The sequence below is a fragment of the Cyanistes caeruleus genome, chromosome 1, assembly GCF_971803275.1.
Source record: "Cyanistes caeruleus chromosome 1, bCyaCae1.hap1.1, whole genome shotgun sequence".
Taxonomy (NCBI): domain Eukaryota; kingdom Metazoa; phylum Chordata; class Aves; order Passeriformes; family Paridae; genus Cyanistes; species Cyanistes caeruleus.
In genome coordinates, this window is record NC_141701.1 from 28,909,343 (window position 1) to 28,926,483 (window position 17,141).

The 17,141-nt window shown below is 39.2% G+C and overlaps 1 protein-coding gene across 1 annotated transcript; it reads right to left on the bottom strand.

Moving 5' to 3' along the window:
• Nucleotides 1–1,611: 1,611 nt before the first annotated feature.
• Nucleotides 1,612–4,950, bottom strand: MRPL53 (mitochondrial ribosomal protein L53). Its single transcript, XM_023920841.2, has 3 exons — nt 4,719–4,950; nt 3,674–3,786; nt 1,612–2,023 (listed from the first exon to the last, which is right to left on the bottom strand). The coding sequence occupies exons 1-3, from the start codon at nt 4,805–4,807 to the stop codon at nt 1,896–1,898; spliced, it is 330 nt and encodes a 109-aa protein (XP_023776609.1). The 5' UTR covers nt 4,808–4,950; the 3' UTR covers nt 1,612–1,895.
• Between the last annotated feature and the right edge of the window lie 12,191 nt (nt 4,951–17,141).

The window sequence follows — 17,141 nt, forward strand, 5'->3', positions numbered from 1 at the left end:
AACTTAATTATTATTAATAATTAATTTTTTCACTACTTAACTCCTGTTTAACTCTTTAAGCATTTACAGATGGCTTAATTACTTAAGATGGATGTAGGTACTTTTAGTACACTGATATACAGACTGTCAAAGAAAGAAAAAAAATGCAAAAATCATTGATATGTTACAGTAAGACGGCTTTTAAGCATATGAACACATGATTAACCAGGGGAACAATTGTGCATAGGTCTTCCCCTTGAACAACTCTCTCTTCCTGCAAAGCTTTTTCAGATAAAGTCATGGTGTATGTTATTCTAAACTGTGGGGAAGAACAAAACAAAACAATAAAACAACCTGTCCTTTGAACATTCTTATTTCAATTTGGTCCTATTCTGCAGTACTCCTCTAGCTTGACAGGATTTTAAATCCTCTCCATTTCAGGTGTTCTCATAACCCCTCCGCTATAAGGGAGCTCAGCAGCAGGTTTAGCAGCTCAGTACCCCAAAACCACTCTGAAGAGCTTGTGGCCTAAGAAAAAAAAGTGCTCCAGTGCAGAGAAGTATTTATCCCAGACAAAGTTAGTCACATCTCTTGTTCCCACATCCAAATTTCATTGAATTGTCTTATGTTGCGCTCTTCTGTTTGTTGCAAACACATGGGAAACACCCAATGTCTTTAGCACAGCTCTCCTCCAAGATAAGACATCACCTTGACTTCAACATTCTAATGAAGAACTTGCAAAGAATTGACAGTGCCATTTAAAACCATCTTGCTTTCAGAACGGACAGTGTTCATTTAATAATCTTGGCAAAAGTAAGGTAAAACAAGTTTCAGATTTGTGTCCTAAATCTGCTGCCAACTTTGGAAATTCATGTACTAGTTTTAGAGAAATCAGGCATCTGAGTAAAAAGGTAGAAGTAAAACCTCTCAAGAATACCACACCTGCAATTCTCAAAACTGGAATTATATTTTTGTTATGAACAAAACTGATGCACATGAAACACATGAGCAGCTGACACCTTCACCTGCACAGCCCGAGGAGCTTCCAAACCCACAGAGCTTTGCAATACAGATGAGACACCTAAGCAGTTACTTTAATAAATAATAGTGTTGGACATGGGACTATAAACACCAAATAAAGCTCTCCCTTTGATCCTTATAAAATTAGATATAAAATTAAATATCCCAGAAGTGTATGACAAAACCACTACAAAACTGAACTTCAAAGATAGGTCTTTTCTCCAATTATCAAAAAAACTAACTTGAGCTAAACTTAGTAACTTTTATGCAGGATGAGTAACTCTACTGTGTGTTGACAGTCCCATAACCTTGTTACTTTAATAGCTGAGCTAAATTTACATTTAGCAAATTTCCCACTTCCTTCAAAAAAAGAGGAAGAAAGTGGTAGGGACTTAGCAACAGATGTATTATAAACATAGTACTACAAAAACCACCCTGTATTTGCAGCCTGGTGTCCCTCAGCTAAGTCAATGATGAGTAAGTTTTAAAGTTGTCTTCACATTTTTAATAAATCTAATAGCTTTCAAATAATAATAATAACAACTACTCTAAAAATGTTTTGCCTTACACTTACAGAAATTTTGTAGGAAATAATGTCCAAAGAGATCTGGCTTCATTGCAGTATTAATTTAATAACTAATGTGCATTATTCACATTGATATTCAAACACATGTGATATTAGTCCAACATGCAGCTGCTTAGAAAGATGCATTTATGCACCTTACACCACTCTGACCCACCAATGTTAGAAGATCTGTTGATCTAGTATGTTCTCCTTCAAGGGAAGGCAGGCATTTTTTGGCCATCTCTCAGATTTTGTTGCATAGGAAAAAGCCTTCTGTGCAGCCTGCTGTTTCTAACACATGTAGATGCAAACACAGTTGTTTTTCCATTCTTCAGGGATTCTTCCTCTTGCTTTTCTGTTCTTCCTTAAGGTCTTTTGCATTGCATCTGGACGCCAATGCTGTTAACATTTCCCCTGTCGTCAAGTGGGCTCCCTTCATTATCAGTCGATCTCCATCAGCTATAAATGAAGAAAACCTTAAGAAGTCACAAAGTGATAACTACTCTGGTGTGCAGTTATTTTGTATATATAAATCCAAATACCCAGTTCGCTTTGTCTGATTAGAAAATACTCCAGCTATCGAGGAACCTGACTATGCACCACTGCCAAATGAACATATCAAACTGTACACAATATGCATTTAATTTTCACTTCTGCACTGCATTATTGAAAAATCTGAAGCATTTGCCTAGGTATGCCTACAGTCAGAACACATTTGATAAGGATGGTTCACACTATGCCCCAGAAGTCTCCTCACAAAAGGCAAACAGGGCATTGGAAGGCACAATTTCCACACATGGTTAAGCATTTTAGTAGCCTGTTGTCTGTGGTCCATTTAACGTACTTCTTCAGCCAAGACAACAAATTGGTTCACACAATCCTGTGGTTATAATGTAAAAAGATTAGAAAGTACTAGGATTTCCAGAATTCTGAAAGAATTTATTTTAAAACAGGCAGGGAGCAGAAGTTGAGTATTACCCAAGTAAATTATTTTGCAAGATTTGCAAATACAGAACCAAAACCCAAAGCCGTATAGTGAAATACCATGCCTAGTGTCCACATTTCAGCCTCATCTTTGCCAACTACAAGGGCTACAAACTCTTCACTGGAGAAAAATCAGCTCTTAAAAAATAGAGTTTAGAGGTGTCTTTGCATTAATGAGATAAACTTGTTTGGGTTTACACTGTGAAAAAACATAGAGCTTTACTGCTTTAGTCTTAATACATCACAAGGATGGGAAAGACAGAGGCATGGGGGAGAGCGAGAGAGACAAGCAATGTTAACATTGAAATAGGTAGACTTTCCTAAGCAAACCAAAGACCAATCAATACTTCTGACATTTCCACCAATTCACTAAAAATATGGAAGTTTAAAGATAAGAGAGTAGCAGAAATCAGTATTAGTGAAAACTTTAATGGGCTACATGACATATTGGTCTATTACAGCACAGCAGGAAAGAAGATGCAGCCAGAGAAAAGGACAAAAGCAGATTAGAGCCATCTGTTCATAACCTAGAATCTGGGATGGTTCCAGAACTGATGAAATTTCCACCAGCAATTCTTTGCCCGCTCACTATACCCTCAAAGGAAACCAGGATATTTGTTGTACGTAGTTGACCTCATTCTGCAGGTCCATCTGCACATGTATAGCCCTCACCCATGTGGGCAGTTCCTTCAAATTACTCAGTTACATAAACAACTAAAGGTATTCAACCTTCTGCTCTCAAGACCGAGATGCCTCCATCACAGGTAACAAAAAATTACAGAAAGCAAACAGATTATTATATAAAAACAGAGCTACATTTACTTTCCTGGAATTGTACCTGACTGCAAGTACATCACTACTTTTAAAATTATACTCAGCTCCAATGTTGTCAGTTGTTGGATCTAAGATCCCTTAGATCTAACAGTAGAGACATATATACACATTTATCTAGACATCAGGCTGTTTGTGACACCCTCTTTCTTTTTCCCTCCCATCTGCACAACAGCTAGTTATGGAGCCCAAAAAAAAATCACAGTTTAAAAAAAAATAAAATATAGAATACAATAACATTGCAACAACACAAACCAGAGTGGTTTTTTGTTTGTTTAAAAACAAGCTTCTTACCAAACTTAACATCTATAACTGGTTCAGATCCATCATGTCTCACATCAGCAGTCACTTCACAGTTTGTATTAGTAGCTTGGATTTTTTTATGGTAAATAGATTGAAGAAATTTTCTGAAAATATATAAAAAATATATTAAGTATGTTGTAGATAGAAATTAAAGTAAGCATATTTCTAAAACAAATTTGCATATGTCAATACTCCTGGGCAAAGTGTAAACAAAATAGGATTTGTACTTCAGTTCAGACTTATGTGAGAATCACTCTTAAAAGTCCAAATGGATATTCCTTATATACTAACATGTAAAAAGCATACCAAAGAACTTTTTAAAACTTCAGTGTTTTAGCTAAGGGAAACACTTTCTGTGTTTCCCTTAGTTAGATTAGTAACAATAATTTAAAAATAAACAGCAAACGCATTTTCATTTTTCTTGCCAATCATCTGCTTGCCAATGTTTACTTGTTTGGGTTTGAGACAGCATTTATTTATACGACATCTTTGGTCTCCTGTAGAGTTCTGAAATGTATGACAGCTACTTTAAGCCGCTAATTCTGGCAATTTAAAGATATTCTGAATTAAGCTGTGCTACTAAATTAATTTTTAAAGGAGGTGTGCCTGTAAAGTCATTGCAAAACGGCATTTTGGAATTGTTTGGTGCAGAACCTACCCTTAAATCTCTCCAACAATTCATTACCGGGATTGAGGAGTGCCCCGCTTCCCCGTTACCAGCGCCTGGAGTGGTTCCATGGCCTCACGACAGCATCAGCCACCGCGGGGAAACCCGCTGGGCGCTCTGCTAAAGCTCGGCGCACACGCCTGGAAAGAGGGTCCAGGGCTGGGCACAGGCCCTGGGGATAGCAGCACGGAAGGAGCCCTGGCTGCCAAAAGCCCAGCCCTAGCGCCCGCCGGGAGACGCGCGGAACCCGCGCAGAAGCCGCCAGCCGGGAGGCCGCAGGAAGGGCACACGGAGGGCGCTGGGACGCCTACAGACAAGGAGCCCGGACAGAGCGGGCAGGGGCCAGGGCCGCTCCCGCAGCCCCCTCACCTGGTGCTCTCCACGTTGGGCTCGAAGGGGCAGAACCGGACCACGATACTCTTCACCGGCCGCAGCACCAGGCTCACCTTGGGCGCCATGTTGTTCCCGTCCCCTACTACAGATCCCAGTAGCCCCCGCGCAGGGAAGGGAGGTGGCGGCGGCGGCGGCCTGCCCCGCGGGCACCTGGGAACTGTAGTCCGTATCGCGGCCGACAGGGCGGGAGGCCTGTGGGTGCGATCCCTTCTCTGGGAGGCTGCCGGCCGCAGGAGCCTCGTTTAATGACCCGAGGCGTTCGGGGCCAGGCTCCTTCCTGGCTGTGGAGGGACAGGGGCCAGCCTGCCTGTGTCAGAGAATCATAGACTGGTTTGGGTTGGAAGGGAGTTTAAATTTCATGTCGTTCCCACCGCCCTCCCTATGCAAGGGCACCTTTCACTAGACCAAGCTGCTCAAAGTTCCATCCAACCGGCCCTTGAACACCTCCAAGCATGAAGCATCCAAAATTTTTCTGGACAACCTGTTCCAGTGCTTCAACACCCTCGCAGCAAAGAATTTCTTCCTAATAATCTAATCTGAATTTATTCCCTGACAGTTTGAAGCTTTTCCCCCTTGTCCTGTCACTACCTGCTCTTGTAAAAAGTCCTTCTGCTTTCTTGTAGGCTCGCTGGAAGGCAAAAACAAGGTGTCCCCCAGAGACTTACCTCCTCCAGGCTGAACAGCCATGACTCTCTCAGCCTTTCCTTGTAGGAGGGGTGCTCCATCCCTCTGATCATATTCGTGGTCCTCCTCTGGACCTGCTCCAACTGGTCCATGTCCCTCGTGTACTGAGGAGCCCAGAGCTGGATGCAGCAGTCCAGGTAGGTTTTCACAAGAGAGGAGCAGAGGGAAGAGATAAAGATCAGTGAGGGGCTGCCAATTCAGCTAAAGATAAATTAGAAGCAATATTTTGCAATACATCAAGGAGGAGAGAGATTTGCAAGAGGCACTGCTGCTAGAAGTGAACACATTTGGGTTTTCATTCATGACTGGTTATGTCCAGGAGCTGCTTCCCAGCCTTTCAATTAAGCCTGGGGAAGAGGAGGCTCAGGGGGCACCTGATCACTCTCTACAACTCCCTGAAAGAAGGGTGTAGCCAGGTGAGGATTGGCTTCTTCTCACTGGCAACTAGCGACAGGGCAAGAGGGCATAGTCTTAAGCTGCACCAGGGAAGGTCCAGGTTGGGCATTAGGAAGAAATTCTTCGGGAAATGGAATTGGAACGGGCTGCTCAGGTAAGTGGAGGAGTTACCATCCTGTTTGAGGGAATCCGGGATCTGCCACTTGGTGCCGTGTTGTAGGTGACAAGGTGGTGTTTGGCCACAGATTGGATTTACATGATATACCTCAGAGGTCTTGTCCAGCGTGATTCTGTGGCTCTGTCTGGGTGTCGCCGTGTGTCCTGGTGCCACTAGATGGCACACACCTCCCTGGCAAAGGGCCCCCAGCGCCGGGACCTTGGGCAGGACGGCAGCCACGGTATTCAAGCGCACGTTGGGAATTTCTGTGCAATATTCCATACAGACCCACGATCCCGACCTACGGGAACTGCATCTAATATCTGTCAACTCCTGGAATGGGTAACTTATTTTTAGAAACCTATCTTCGTTTATTCCAAGTCCTTTTCCTTAAAAAACTCATATAGTGATTCAGAAAAGTGATTGTCTTCAGTGAGATTTGGACAAGAAATTAAGCAACAAAACTAAGCACAATGGAGTCAATATAGTCAATATAGATGTTTAAATCTTCATTCTCTCTGTCAAGAGAATATAAATATAAAAATAAACAAACAAATAAATAAATAAATAGTTTTCCCTTATGGTAAAGAAATGCAAAAAATACATTACTGTGAGATATCTTTTAACAGACTTTGCTGTAACCAATAAATAGCTGGTTTAAATAGGAATTTTTCCGATATAGTAGGCTTAGACAGAAGGCCAGGTAGAGTATTTTGCATTTGGCAGGCAAAAGTAACTTATGAAATTTCAACATCTCTTTCTTTGTTGTATCACAAAGAGCTCAATGTATTCCATTTAAAATCTGTGGTAAAATTTCCATCAGCTTCTATGGTAATACTGAAGGATTAACACCATTAAAGGACAGGAAGAAAGAATGATCACTGATTTTTCTAAGGGCTCCATTCTTCATACTGTTGGTACTGTGGCACTCACTGACTTAAAAATATGACCCAAACACTTTTATATTTCCTCTTATTGCATTTTGATAGTAATTTAAGAAGAATGTTTAGCTCACATTGCACAATTAACGGAGAGAAAATTTTGTTTATTCCTTTCCACACTCAGATCAGTTAATTTTTTTACTTTTATTGTCAGCAGTAAAATTTGCATCTTTCCCCTTAAGCCATCTGTTCGGAGTAATTGAAAACTAACTGATATTTCAAAGTAATTTTTAATTTTTTGAAGTCTGAGGGATTTGCAGTAACACCATACAACAGGTATCTGTTAACTGAAAGGCTCTCTGTTCTATTTCTGCTTTTAAAGAATAGTCTGTACCTGTGATATGAAATTCATATTCATCCCTACAAATAGGAATATCTTTTCTTTGGATGCTATCCCTACTTGTGAACAGCCAAGTCTTTCTGAACACTTACTTTAAATGCAATAGTTGTAGGTGATGATAATTCTGGTGAGAATGTGAACTTTGACAGCTACTAAATTAGATAAATAAGCAACAAAGTGACACAGCTATTAAAAAAAACCCAAACACCCCCCCACCCCCCCCAAACAAACAAAATCCAAACAAAAAACCAACCAAACCCAAGCATTTTCTCATCTGCCTTTAAAACCAGGTGGTGGTTAAGTGCAGTACATTGGACTACCTTCAGTTCATACCAGAATAACTCCAACTGATCTTTGCCATTTCAGAAAAACTGATAATTTATCCATGTAAGACCTTGAATCAGTTTCTCCAGCTCCAGCAGGTAATCTGGGAACTCTCAAGTGTCTGTATTTGAGACTGTTCTTCAAGGACATCCTTGGAGTCTGAATGATTCATGATTCTTATACCTAGTGATAATCATAGACATTCCCAAAGCATAGTAACATGAAGAAGCATCAAAAGATGTATTATTCTAATGGAACCAATTTTAGCATTCCTTTCACTAGGAGGATCTTTTTTATTATAAATACTGCCTCATGCCAAGTCTACAGAGTTTCATGTCATCAGTTTCACTGAAGTGTAGCCGCAAGCCCACTGATGATTTATATCTAAGTAACATATACAGCCAGGAAATCTGCAGCCAGGAAAAACTGCACCCATGCTTTTTACACTGTAGTTATGCAGAGAAAAGTTGCAGAAAAAAGTCTGTAGTATTAATTATACTAGGTAAATTTTCCTCTTTTCTCATTGATCATTCCAAATCTTTTAGATCCTGGGGAGATTCTTCTGCTTTTCCTCCTGTTTCTTAATTAGCTGCTTTCATTTTCTGTTGTTTTCTGACTGTAGAAAGGCACACAGTTTGTTACTCTTGAATCTAATTTCTCCATGGTTTGGGCATGCCTGTTTTTAGCACCTTAGCTCTGGCTTCTGATTGCTTTTCAAACGCTGCATAAGAGAGGCTTCTCAATGCTGTATTTCTGGTGTGGTGTAACACCTCTGCGTGTTTATTTGGTTCTGGAGACTTGGATCATTATCTCTGACTGTCCTCAAGTTGATTGCCCCCTTTGCATCTTTATCCTTTTTCTGCTGAGCCTTTCTCTGAGCCTTGTCACAAACTTCAATAGGCCTGGAATTTAGCAATCAAAATGTCATGTCTGCACATCTAGTTATAATGCTGTGTAGTCCAGAAATAAAATTTAATGCTGCCCTCAGGGCAGTAGGCAGTGCTGAGGAGAAGTGAACCAACACAAAGCCAGCAGCCCGCCTGTTCTGCACTGAGGTGATGCTTCCAGATGACCACCCAGAAGAGACTCTTTGAGAAAGACTGTGTGCTGGGCCTGACAGGAGAAGCAATTTATTTCTGGAAACAGAAAAACACTCTGACAGGCGCGATATCATGGAGTGTATCTTCAAAAGAGCACTGGACAGAGACAGTCAAGATCACAAAGGACTTGCAGCAAGTCATTATAAAATACTAGCACCACATTGAGGGACATGTTGGAATGAATTCCCTACCATACTGGAGGAACACTGCTTATAGTCATAAAAATATAAACCAGTCTGTGTTTTCTGTCTGGCTTTGTTTCTTCCTTTGAACTGAATATTTTACACCATATGTCAGTTACTGAATTTTAAAAATATTTTCCCAAAGAGAAGAGCTGGTAAAGGTCCTTTATTCTCTGAAAATTGTGGAAGTCAAGCATAGTTTTCTACTAATAGTACAACAAATTTTGCATTTTATTTGTAAGCCAACTAATAGTTGTATGCTGTTTATGTGGTTTTCAAAAATAAAAACAAAAAATAAAATCAACCAACAAAGGTGCCACTTACAATGAGCCTGCTTTATAATTAATTCTGAAATAATAACTCTGCGTATCAGTTCAGAAAAGCTCTTATGGGAGTGAATAAACAGATTCCCTAGTTGCTCTTTATTCCTCTGCAAACATGTATTTCTATTGCCTGAGGTTAACAACTGCCAGCAGAAATGTTTGCTAAAATAACATGCAGCATTTAACTGGCTGAGAACATACTGTGCCAATTCCTGACTTGTAACTTAATTTCTTGAGGATATTACAAAAAACCTTTAGTTGGTACATTTTCTTCCACATCTAATAAATACTATATTAAATATCTGCAGTTATCCTTTGGATTTTTATGTTGATTTAAAATATGCACTTGCTTCCAGCAAAGGAAGTTCATTATCATAATAGCAAAAGGCACAAAGGTGAGCTGAAATGAATGGTAACAACTCAAGATTAGCACCTGAGTCCTTGAGGTCTGGGATCCGTTCTTGAAGCTCCAGGTAGATTTAATGTGTGTATTTTTACTTTAAGGGTCCTTGCACACGGTGGCTCACAGGTCACAGGCACAGTCCCATTTGACAGATCTGACTCAGAGTTATTATCATGGTTTGATGGGGAACAGATTTTTCACAAGTGCAGAATTTGGGGAAAGCTGTTGCATTAGAATTTGATCTATATTTTCAAAGACTTCCTGAAGGTTTGTCTGTGCTTCAAATAACTTGTTAGAGGTTTTGAGGAGCTCAGCAGCATATTGACATTTGTACCACTTTGCTAAGGGCATGCTTCAGTGCTGTGAATACCATAAGCAAAGCAGTTTGTTTTCACTGTGTACTGCTAAGAATAGCTGTGCCTATAGATTGATGCTTGAAGTTATTAGTATCGTCAGCAAAGTATAACAACACTGCTCAGTTGAACATGGTGACCAGCCAAGATAGTCTCTCTGTATGCTTTCATTTTTTCCATGTCAAGAACTTTCACTTTATATTCTACAAGCTTATTTGTGTACCAGTTTTAACTTCTATTTTATAGATTTCAAGAATGTATCTAGGCATGGCCTACATATATGCCATAGAATACCTATTTAACACAGATAAAAGTTGAAACATAAAGAGTCTAGACATTCAGACATAAAGGAACTAGATATCAAAATAGGGGATTTTTATGCAACCATTGTAACAAGTTTCATATAATTTAATCTATTTATTAACAGAAGTAAAAGGTATCTTCTCAAGAGAGACATTGTAAAGAATTCTTACTACCTATATGAGTAGAAGACCATATTTCTTTAAACTCAAACATTTATCAATGTCAGTGACATGCTACTAAATTTAGTGTTGTAGTTCCATTATAAAGGTAGTTTGACTTACTGAGAGGCCATGATAAAAATATTCTTAGTTTCAAATTTAAATATGCCACAATATCCTTCATGTGAAGCTCATTCTACATTTGCAGTCCTATGCTCAGTTACAAAAAAACCCACACCAAACCCCCTAGCAGCTGGATCACAAGGCTGGTTTTACCTTGTACTAGAATAAAAGAGAAGTTTTGTTAAAAGCCTGCATAGCACCGGAAGAGTATGATTCAAGTGGTGTCCCACAAGAATTCCAGGCGCAGTGTGGTCAGTGATATGCACTCACTTAGTGCAGAAATTAATAGAATAAAGATCTGAGCCATTTTGAAGTTTTTGTCAGATATCTCCTTATGTGATTGCAACAGTACTGTAATAATTGTGTACAAATTGAAGCAACAAGTCAGAAGATAGAGGAGAACAAGTAAGATATTCCAAGAGTTGTTTGTTACACTTACAGAAGCTACCTTATAGAAACAATAGGCAGCAGATGACAATTTAGATAAATATTCCCAGGAAATTTATGTTGCACAGATGAAATTAGGAATATGAAATGCCATATAAATCACAGAACTGGTGAATTTTATTCAGACATATATTACCAGTTAATACAGGAATGAAGTATCATTTCTCAAAGCCGTGATTTTCAACCTATGGACCCTTAGTCTCCTGTGGCCTATGGGTTCATGAAGGATTATTTTTTAAAAACAATAATTCTTACTTTTGGCAGGGTTCCAGTTAGGGTCAAGGTGTTTCAGTCTCCCCTTGAACACTGTCAGGATCCACAGTGTTACCAATCTTTACAGAAGTAAAGGTCGCTGTTCAGCCCTGATGATAAGAGATAACCAGAATATTGATTACTAGGCTAGTTCCAAATGATCAGATTTTCCAGGCAGAGATTCATAATGTTTTAAAAATATGAAAGATTCTTCTCTTCTGATTCTTCTGTATCACTTAAACCACAAGAAATCATCACAATTTTTCCCAGTCTTGAATTGCTGACAGTATATCCACATTTCATCACTCTTGAACTACATTAATTAACTTAAACATCTCAAGGCCCTTAGGAAAACCAATTCAGTTCTTACTTTTATCCAATTTCTTGTGTGACATATTAAACAGATAATGTGCAAGTCAGAAATTTCAAACACTTGTGTTTCGTTTTGTGCATATAATGCTGTTGTTCATCTATTGAAATTGCTGGATCAAATTTCAATAAAGTCAGTCACATTTCTCTGTGTAGTACTGATGTATTTAAAATATCCCGATGAATCAAAACTACTAAACTAGAATTATTTCCAGTACATTTATATTTATGTTGCTTTCCTTTTTTCTTGATGAATGAGCAGTGTATAAAAATGAGAGATTAATATATATAAATATATAAGATATAAAGAATACTTAATATCTGAAATATAGAAAAGTATATAAAACATAATTTATTTTCCAAAAATCATTTTTAGCAGTAAGAAAATTTGTCTCTTATCAATGCCCCATTGAGAAACTTAGTGGAGGAAATCAAACATTTGTGACTGGTAAGACCATATCAAGCTCTAGATCTTTGTAGAGATACAAACAAATACTTAAGAGATAACCACTTCAAAAGGAAGGAGGATAAGCTATGAATTTAGCTATTTTATTCAATCTCCATCATGCTTGCAATGAGAGAGTACATTCATTTACTGTAGTCGCCCCCAACAAATCCATATCATCAAACAAAAGATAAAGCATCAATTTTCAATCCAGCTTTTTCTGGAAAAATACATCAGCGCTGTACAGGTACAGTACCAATGTGAGGTTTAGGGTGCACAGGTTTTCCTTGTGTATGTGTCCCTTGTACAGCAGCAGCTGAGTTTATTATCAGTACTAAAATTCAGGTGATGGCTTAGCCCACTCCCATGCTACAGGCACAGAACTGATTTGTCTCCACAGCCGCTCCATTGTCCAAACTGATAAGAGTGATGCTTTTGCCGTGACTGCACAGAAAGGAGCGCACCATTTGAGAAAGGCAGCAGTGCACATCAAAGAGGCAACTGCCTGTGGCTTCACATGAAACACGTTTATGACAGCAGACAGCTCCCTTGGAACAGTGGTGATGAGCCAAAGGTCTCTGCTGCCGCACCCTGTGCTGCCCGCAGTAGCCAACAGCACTGCTCTGCCTTTTGTAGGGCTTCCACCTGCATGTCTGTAATCAAGCAGCTTTCTTCTCCCTGTCTTAGACACATATACATAATATGTTTCAGTTAATGATTTGTTCTATTAGGCAGTGACACAATTAAGTTTTAAATCCTCTGTGCTTCTCACTGTCTAAACAAGGTGCTCCTGTCCCCACCCCCTGCAGGCTTTTGGGACATGGTCAATACCTATAAACTCTAAAGATGTGAAGGGAGGTTTCCTCTCATTAAGGTGTTCCATGAATGGAGATTTCTTCGTTCCTTCTTGTGATTTATGTCCACAATTTCTGACCTTTACTATCTGTGTTGTCTCCCTTATGCATTGTGTGCCCCTAGGGAATGTACTTAAGTTTGTCACAGGACTTACTAGCCAATTTTTTCTTTATGTTATACACCTCCTTCTCCCCTACCAGAGTATTCTCATCTGTTTATAGATCATGCAATAGCTCAATGGGTAAAATCATTCTTCTAGAAGACCAGGTTCTGGGAAAATTACTTATATTGCTTTCAGATATTGCTTCTCTACCTGATTTTTCACTGCAGTTATGTCAATAATGCAATTTTTTACTCTCTAATGCTACAATTCCTCAGTAAAAACCAATTATCTTTAGGAATATCATAGCTGTCAGGGTTTTTTTTTCCACTATGTTATCATACATGAGGTTCTGACTGTGTCATATTTCTAAGGTTTCTGGAAACTGGATTATGACTCAATGTCTTTCTCCCTCTTAGAGCACCTCCAAGAGGCTTAAAGCGAGTCACAAAATAAAAAAATACAAGTGAAGGAACAGTTGATCAGCTTCCTAACCCTACACAGAGTCCACATACTTCAAAATGTCCAGGGATTGTGGGTGTGTGATGACCATAGTTTCCCAGGGCAACCCATTGTTCCTTTGCAAGCCAGCAGTGATGGCTTCAGAAGTCTCCCATGGATCCCCTGCTTCTAAATATTCAAGCTGGCCCCATGGTAGAACAGCCTTCCTCTGCTCACAATTGCAGCCCCAGCATAATAAATTACACTTGAACAGCTTGTGAGCTGCAGGTGGCTAGAGACTCCCCAAACTACCACCCACCATCTAGCAGCAGCCAGCAGTTTCCAAATTTGTTGTAAAATCTTGCAGCTAGTAACTACAAACATTCATCTTTTCCTCCATCTAAAGAAATTAGGCTGCTGCCTTCTCATCCTAGAAATGTGGGGAGGGCAAGTCAGAGGAGGGGACCATGGTAAAAGAAGCTTTACAAAGACAAATGGGACAAGAAAGAAGATTTACTTGAAGAAATGTAAGTCTAAACCATTCTCTATGTTGCTAAAATTTCATTTTACAGAGAGAAGTGTCTGATTAGGATTCTGATCCTCACCAGAAATTTGATGAAGCCACCAACAGCTTTACTAAAATACTAATCTTTGAGTGACAGTGCACACTCTTGCATAAAAATGCTCTTTCTATTGACATCCGGTTTGAATATATGCATAACTGGCTCCACATGACTTGGGAATGATCAAGATCTTGGAGCAAAAATCAGGAAACACCATAAAGCAAAGTGCCATGGGAATGACAATGTTGTATGTATTTATGAAAATTTTCCATCAGGAAAAGTAGTCAAACATGAAGCAGTCTTAGTCTGCTTTTCCACAGAATTTTCACAGCACAAGAGTATGCATGAAAACACATAGCATCTAGATGAAATAGAAAGGGGATATCAAACTCTTTGGTTGGTATCAGTCCATAAACTTTAGGAACTTGGTATGGTCTGAGCAGCACTGGTCAGCCAGTGCTTGAAACCTTGGCTGAAAAGACTCTCATGCTTTGATTTTTTGGTAACCATTCCAGAGAAAAAATGGATGCAGTGAGCTGAAAAAGTTGTTTTTCAGCTCATTCAATTCAATTGAGCTCACTCAGGTGACATACAATAAGGAGATTTCTCAGTTAAATAAATGCACTTTAAAACATTTATGTGTTGTATCATTCAGAGAATCAAAATGAAGGAGTTGCTCGAAAACTGATGATTAATTGTAAAACTGGTGCGAAAAAGAGAAGCAAGTGATAAACTACCAACCTAATTCTTAATTTGTGATCTGGAAATTATTGAAGTCACTTAACCAATAATGATGAAGTAGGAAACAAAAAAAAAAAGCCCCCCACAAAAAATACTCATGTTATATAATTTTCATCTGTTTGATAAGAAAAGATAGGGAACCACAACATACCTGGAAATATACGAGGCTGATGGTGCTTTGGAAATGCATCAGATGGCTACGAGCACCTACCTATATTTTGCACCAGCACTTGTGCAGAAGGACCTGGTGCTTTCCACTGCTAATTTTTGTGGCAACAGGGATTCAGGTTTATGCAAGGATGCATCTATTGAAACCACTGGTGTTCTGAAACAAATTGTAGACCTGTTTGAGGAGGCCCATGGGGAAGTGACTCCTGGATGAGCCTCTGAAGCTGACTTCATAGGGTCACCGTGTTGCTCAGCAAGAACATTTGGCTCTGTTCTCCTTCTGCTTTCCAGTGCTCAGGGAGTGATTTTTCTGAGCAAATAAGAGAGGAGAGATAAATCCAAAACCTTCCCCAAAATATTACCTGCATATTCAACATTTCGGCATATTAACCTGTCTCTGTGCTTGTTTCTGGGATGGTACTGACCAGCTACAAAACCTGTGCTCAGAATCAAAGGTTTATTGCCATTAAATTTATCCAGGTGACATTGGTTCAAACTTCTTGTTGAAATTTCTGAATACAACTAAATAAACTGTCCCTAATGCCAGAATAGTCTTCTAACTAATATTAATTTTGTAGGAATTCCTTTTAAAAAGTTGAGTGCCAGAGAAATGGTGACCGTGTCTAATTGTGCCAACACTATGTGGAGCTCAATTGTATGTTACAGCTAGGCAAGTCATATCAGGTTTGCTTTAATGGATTTTCCAGAAAGTATTTTCTCAAGCTGGTGCACAGCTTAACAACCAGAGCCTGTGTAATTCTTCTCTTGGATGTTTCACAATGGCATTTTTTGGTCTTCTAAATGTGAGACTCCAACTAAAGTAACAGAGCAAGTAATGCTGGCAGTTGAAGCAGGTAATGTGAAATTCATACCTCGCACCTGCTTTTCTATGCCACTTTGTCTGTGCCAAAATGCTACTCTCTTGTTGGAAGCTAAGCAAATATCAGATGCCTTTCATTTCCCAGACATGTGTGCCACATGCCACAATGTGCTCCAAGTCTTATTTGCATTTGAAGAAGAAAGAATCAGTCTTTTGTGTGCTTTTATTGCAGTCATTGCAGTTGTAAGGATATCTTTTTCCTGGCAGGTATAGATTACTTAATTGGTCCTGTCCATCCAAGTGTCTCAGCCTTTTTCTACATTATCATCCTGTTTGTGCTACCCTGATTTCTTTTCCTCCTCTCCTAAGCATGTGTGAGAACGATGATAAAATGCAAGGTAAAAGCACCCCCCCATTCTGTTTCTTTGCAATATTTCTTGCTTCTTCTACTGTGTGGTGGTTGTTTTGCTTTGGGGAACACTGGCCTGCAGAACTCCAGAAAGTCTTCTATGACTTAAACTACAGCCAGTGCTGTGTATTATAATGATGTAGGACTTCCCTGCTGCCTCCTAACTTCCCTGTTTCTTACAGACACAGGCAGCCTGGAATCATTCTTGACTAGCTGCTGCTTGTGGAATTCTTTGGTGAAAGATGAAGAATGACAGCAGGAGAAAACTCACTGATCACAGTGACATCCCTCTCTCTGCCTTCATTTTTATGAATGGGTTCATTTCTTTCTGCTGAGCTCATCTGGAGTTTCAAAAGGATCCAAGTGAAAAAGGATTTCTGCACTCCTGGACAGGATTCAGCTGTCTTTCCATGTGTGCTTATTGTTACTTAAGTGAGTGGGTGCAAACTGCCCATTTTTCAGCTGCCCATCTTGTGGGAAGGTCCAGGTTTTCTCCTAAGCCCAATGTCATATCTGCCAGCCCATGCAATTGACTTAGATATCCCAAAGTACCTCTAAAGGACATCTTAAGAAGTGCACTTACATCCCTGGATTCTGGAATCATGGCAAATATTTTAATTTAATTACTTGTATGTGGGAATAAGTTTGGACCGATATCACAAAAATCATGTCCCTCTTCAGTAAGGTTTTCAAGATTCTTGTGTTAGGACATCAAACAGAATTTGGTCTCATTAAACAGCTATCTGCCAAAATCTGAAAAAGAGGAAATGAAAAAATATTTTACCTTCTTTTTGTGTGTATTTTTCAATTCTTCTTTGGAGTATGTGGCTTTTTTTTGTGAGCAGAGATCAGCATACTCAGTAATAAAGGGAGACAGAATAGGTTTTAATGTCATTACTGTTGTGAAAAATCAGAAAATTGTTGATAGTTTGCTTTTAAAATCTTCTTTTATATGGGAGAAAGAAAGATCAGCAATAAATAATTTTAAGTGAGGAATGCAAC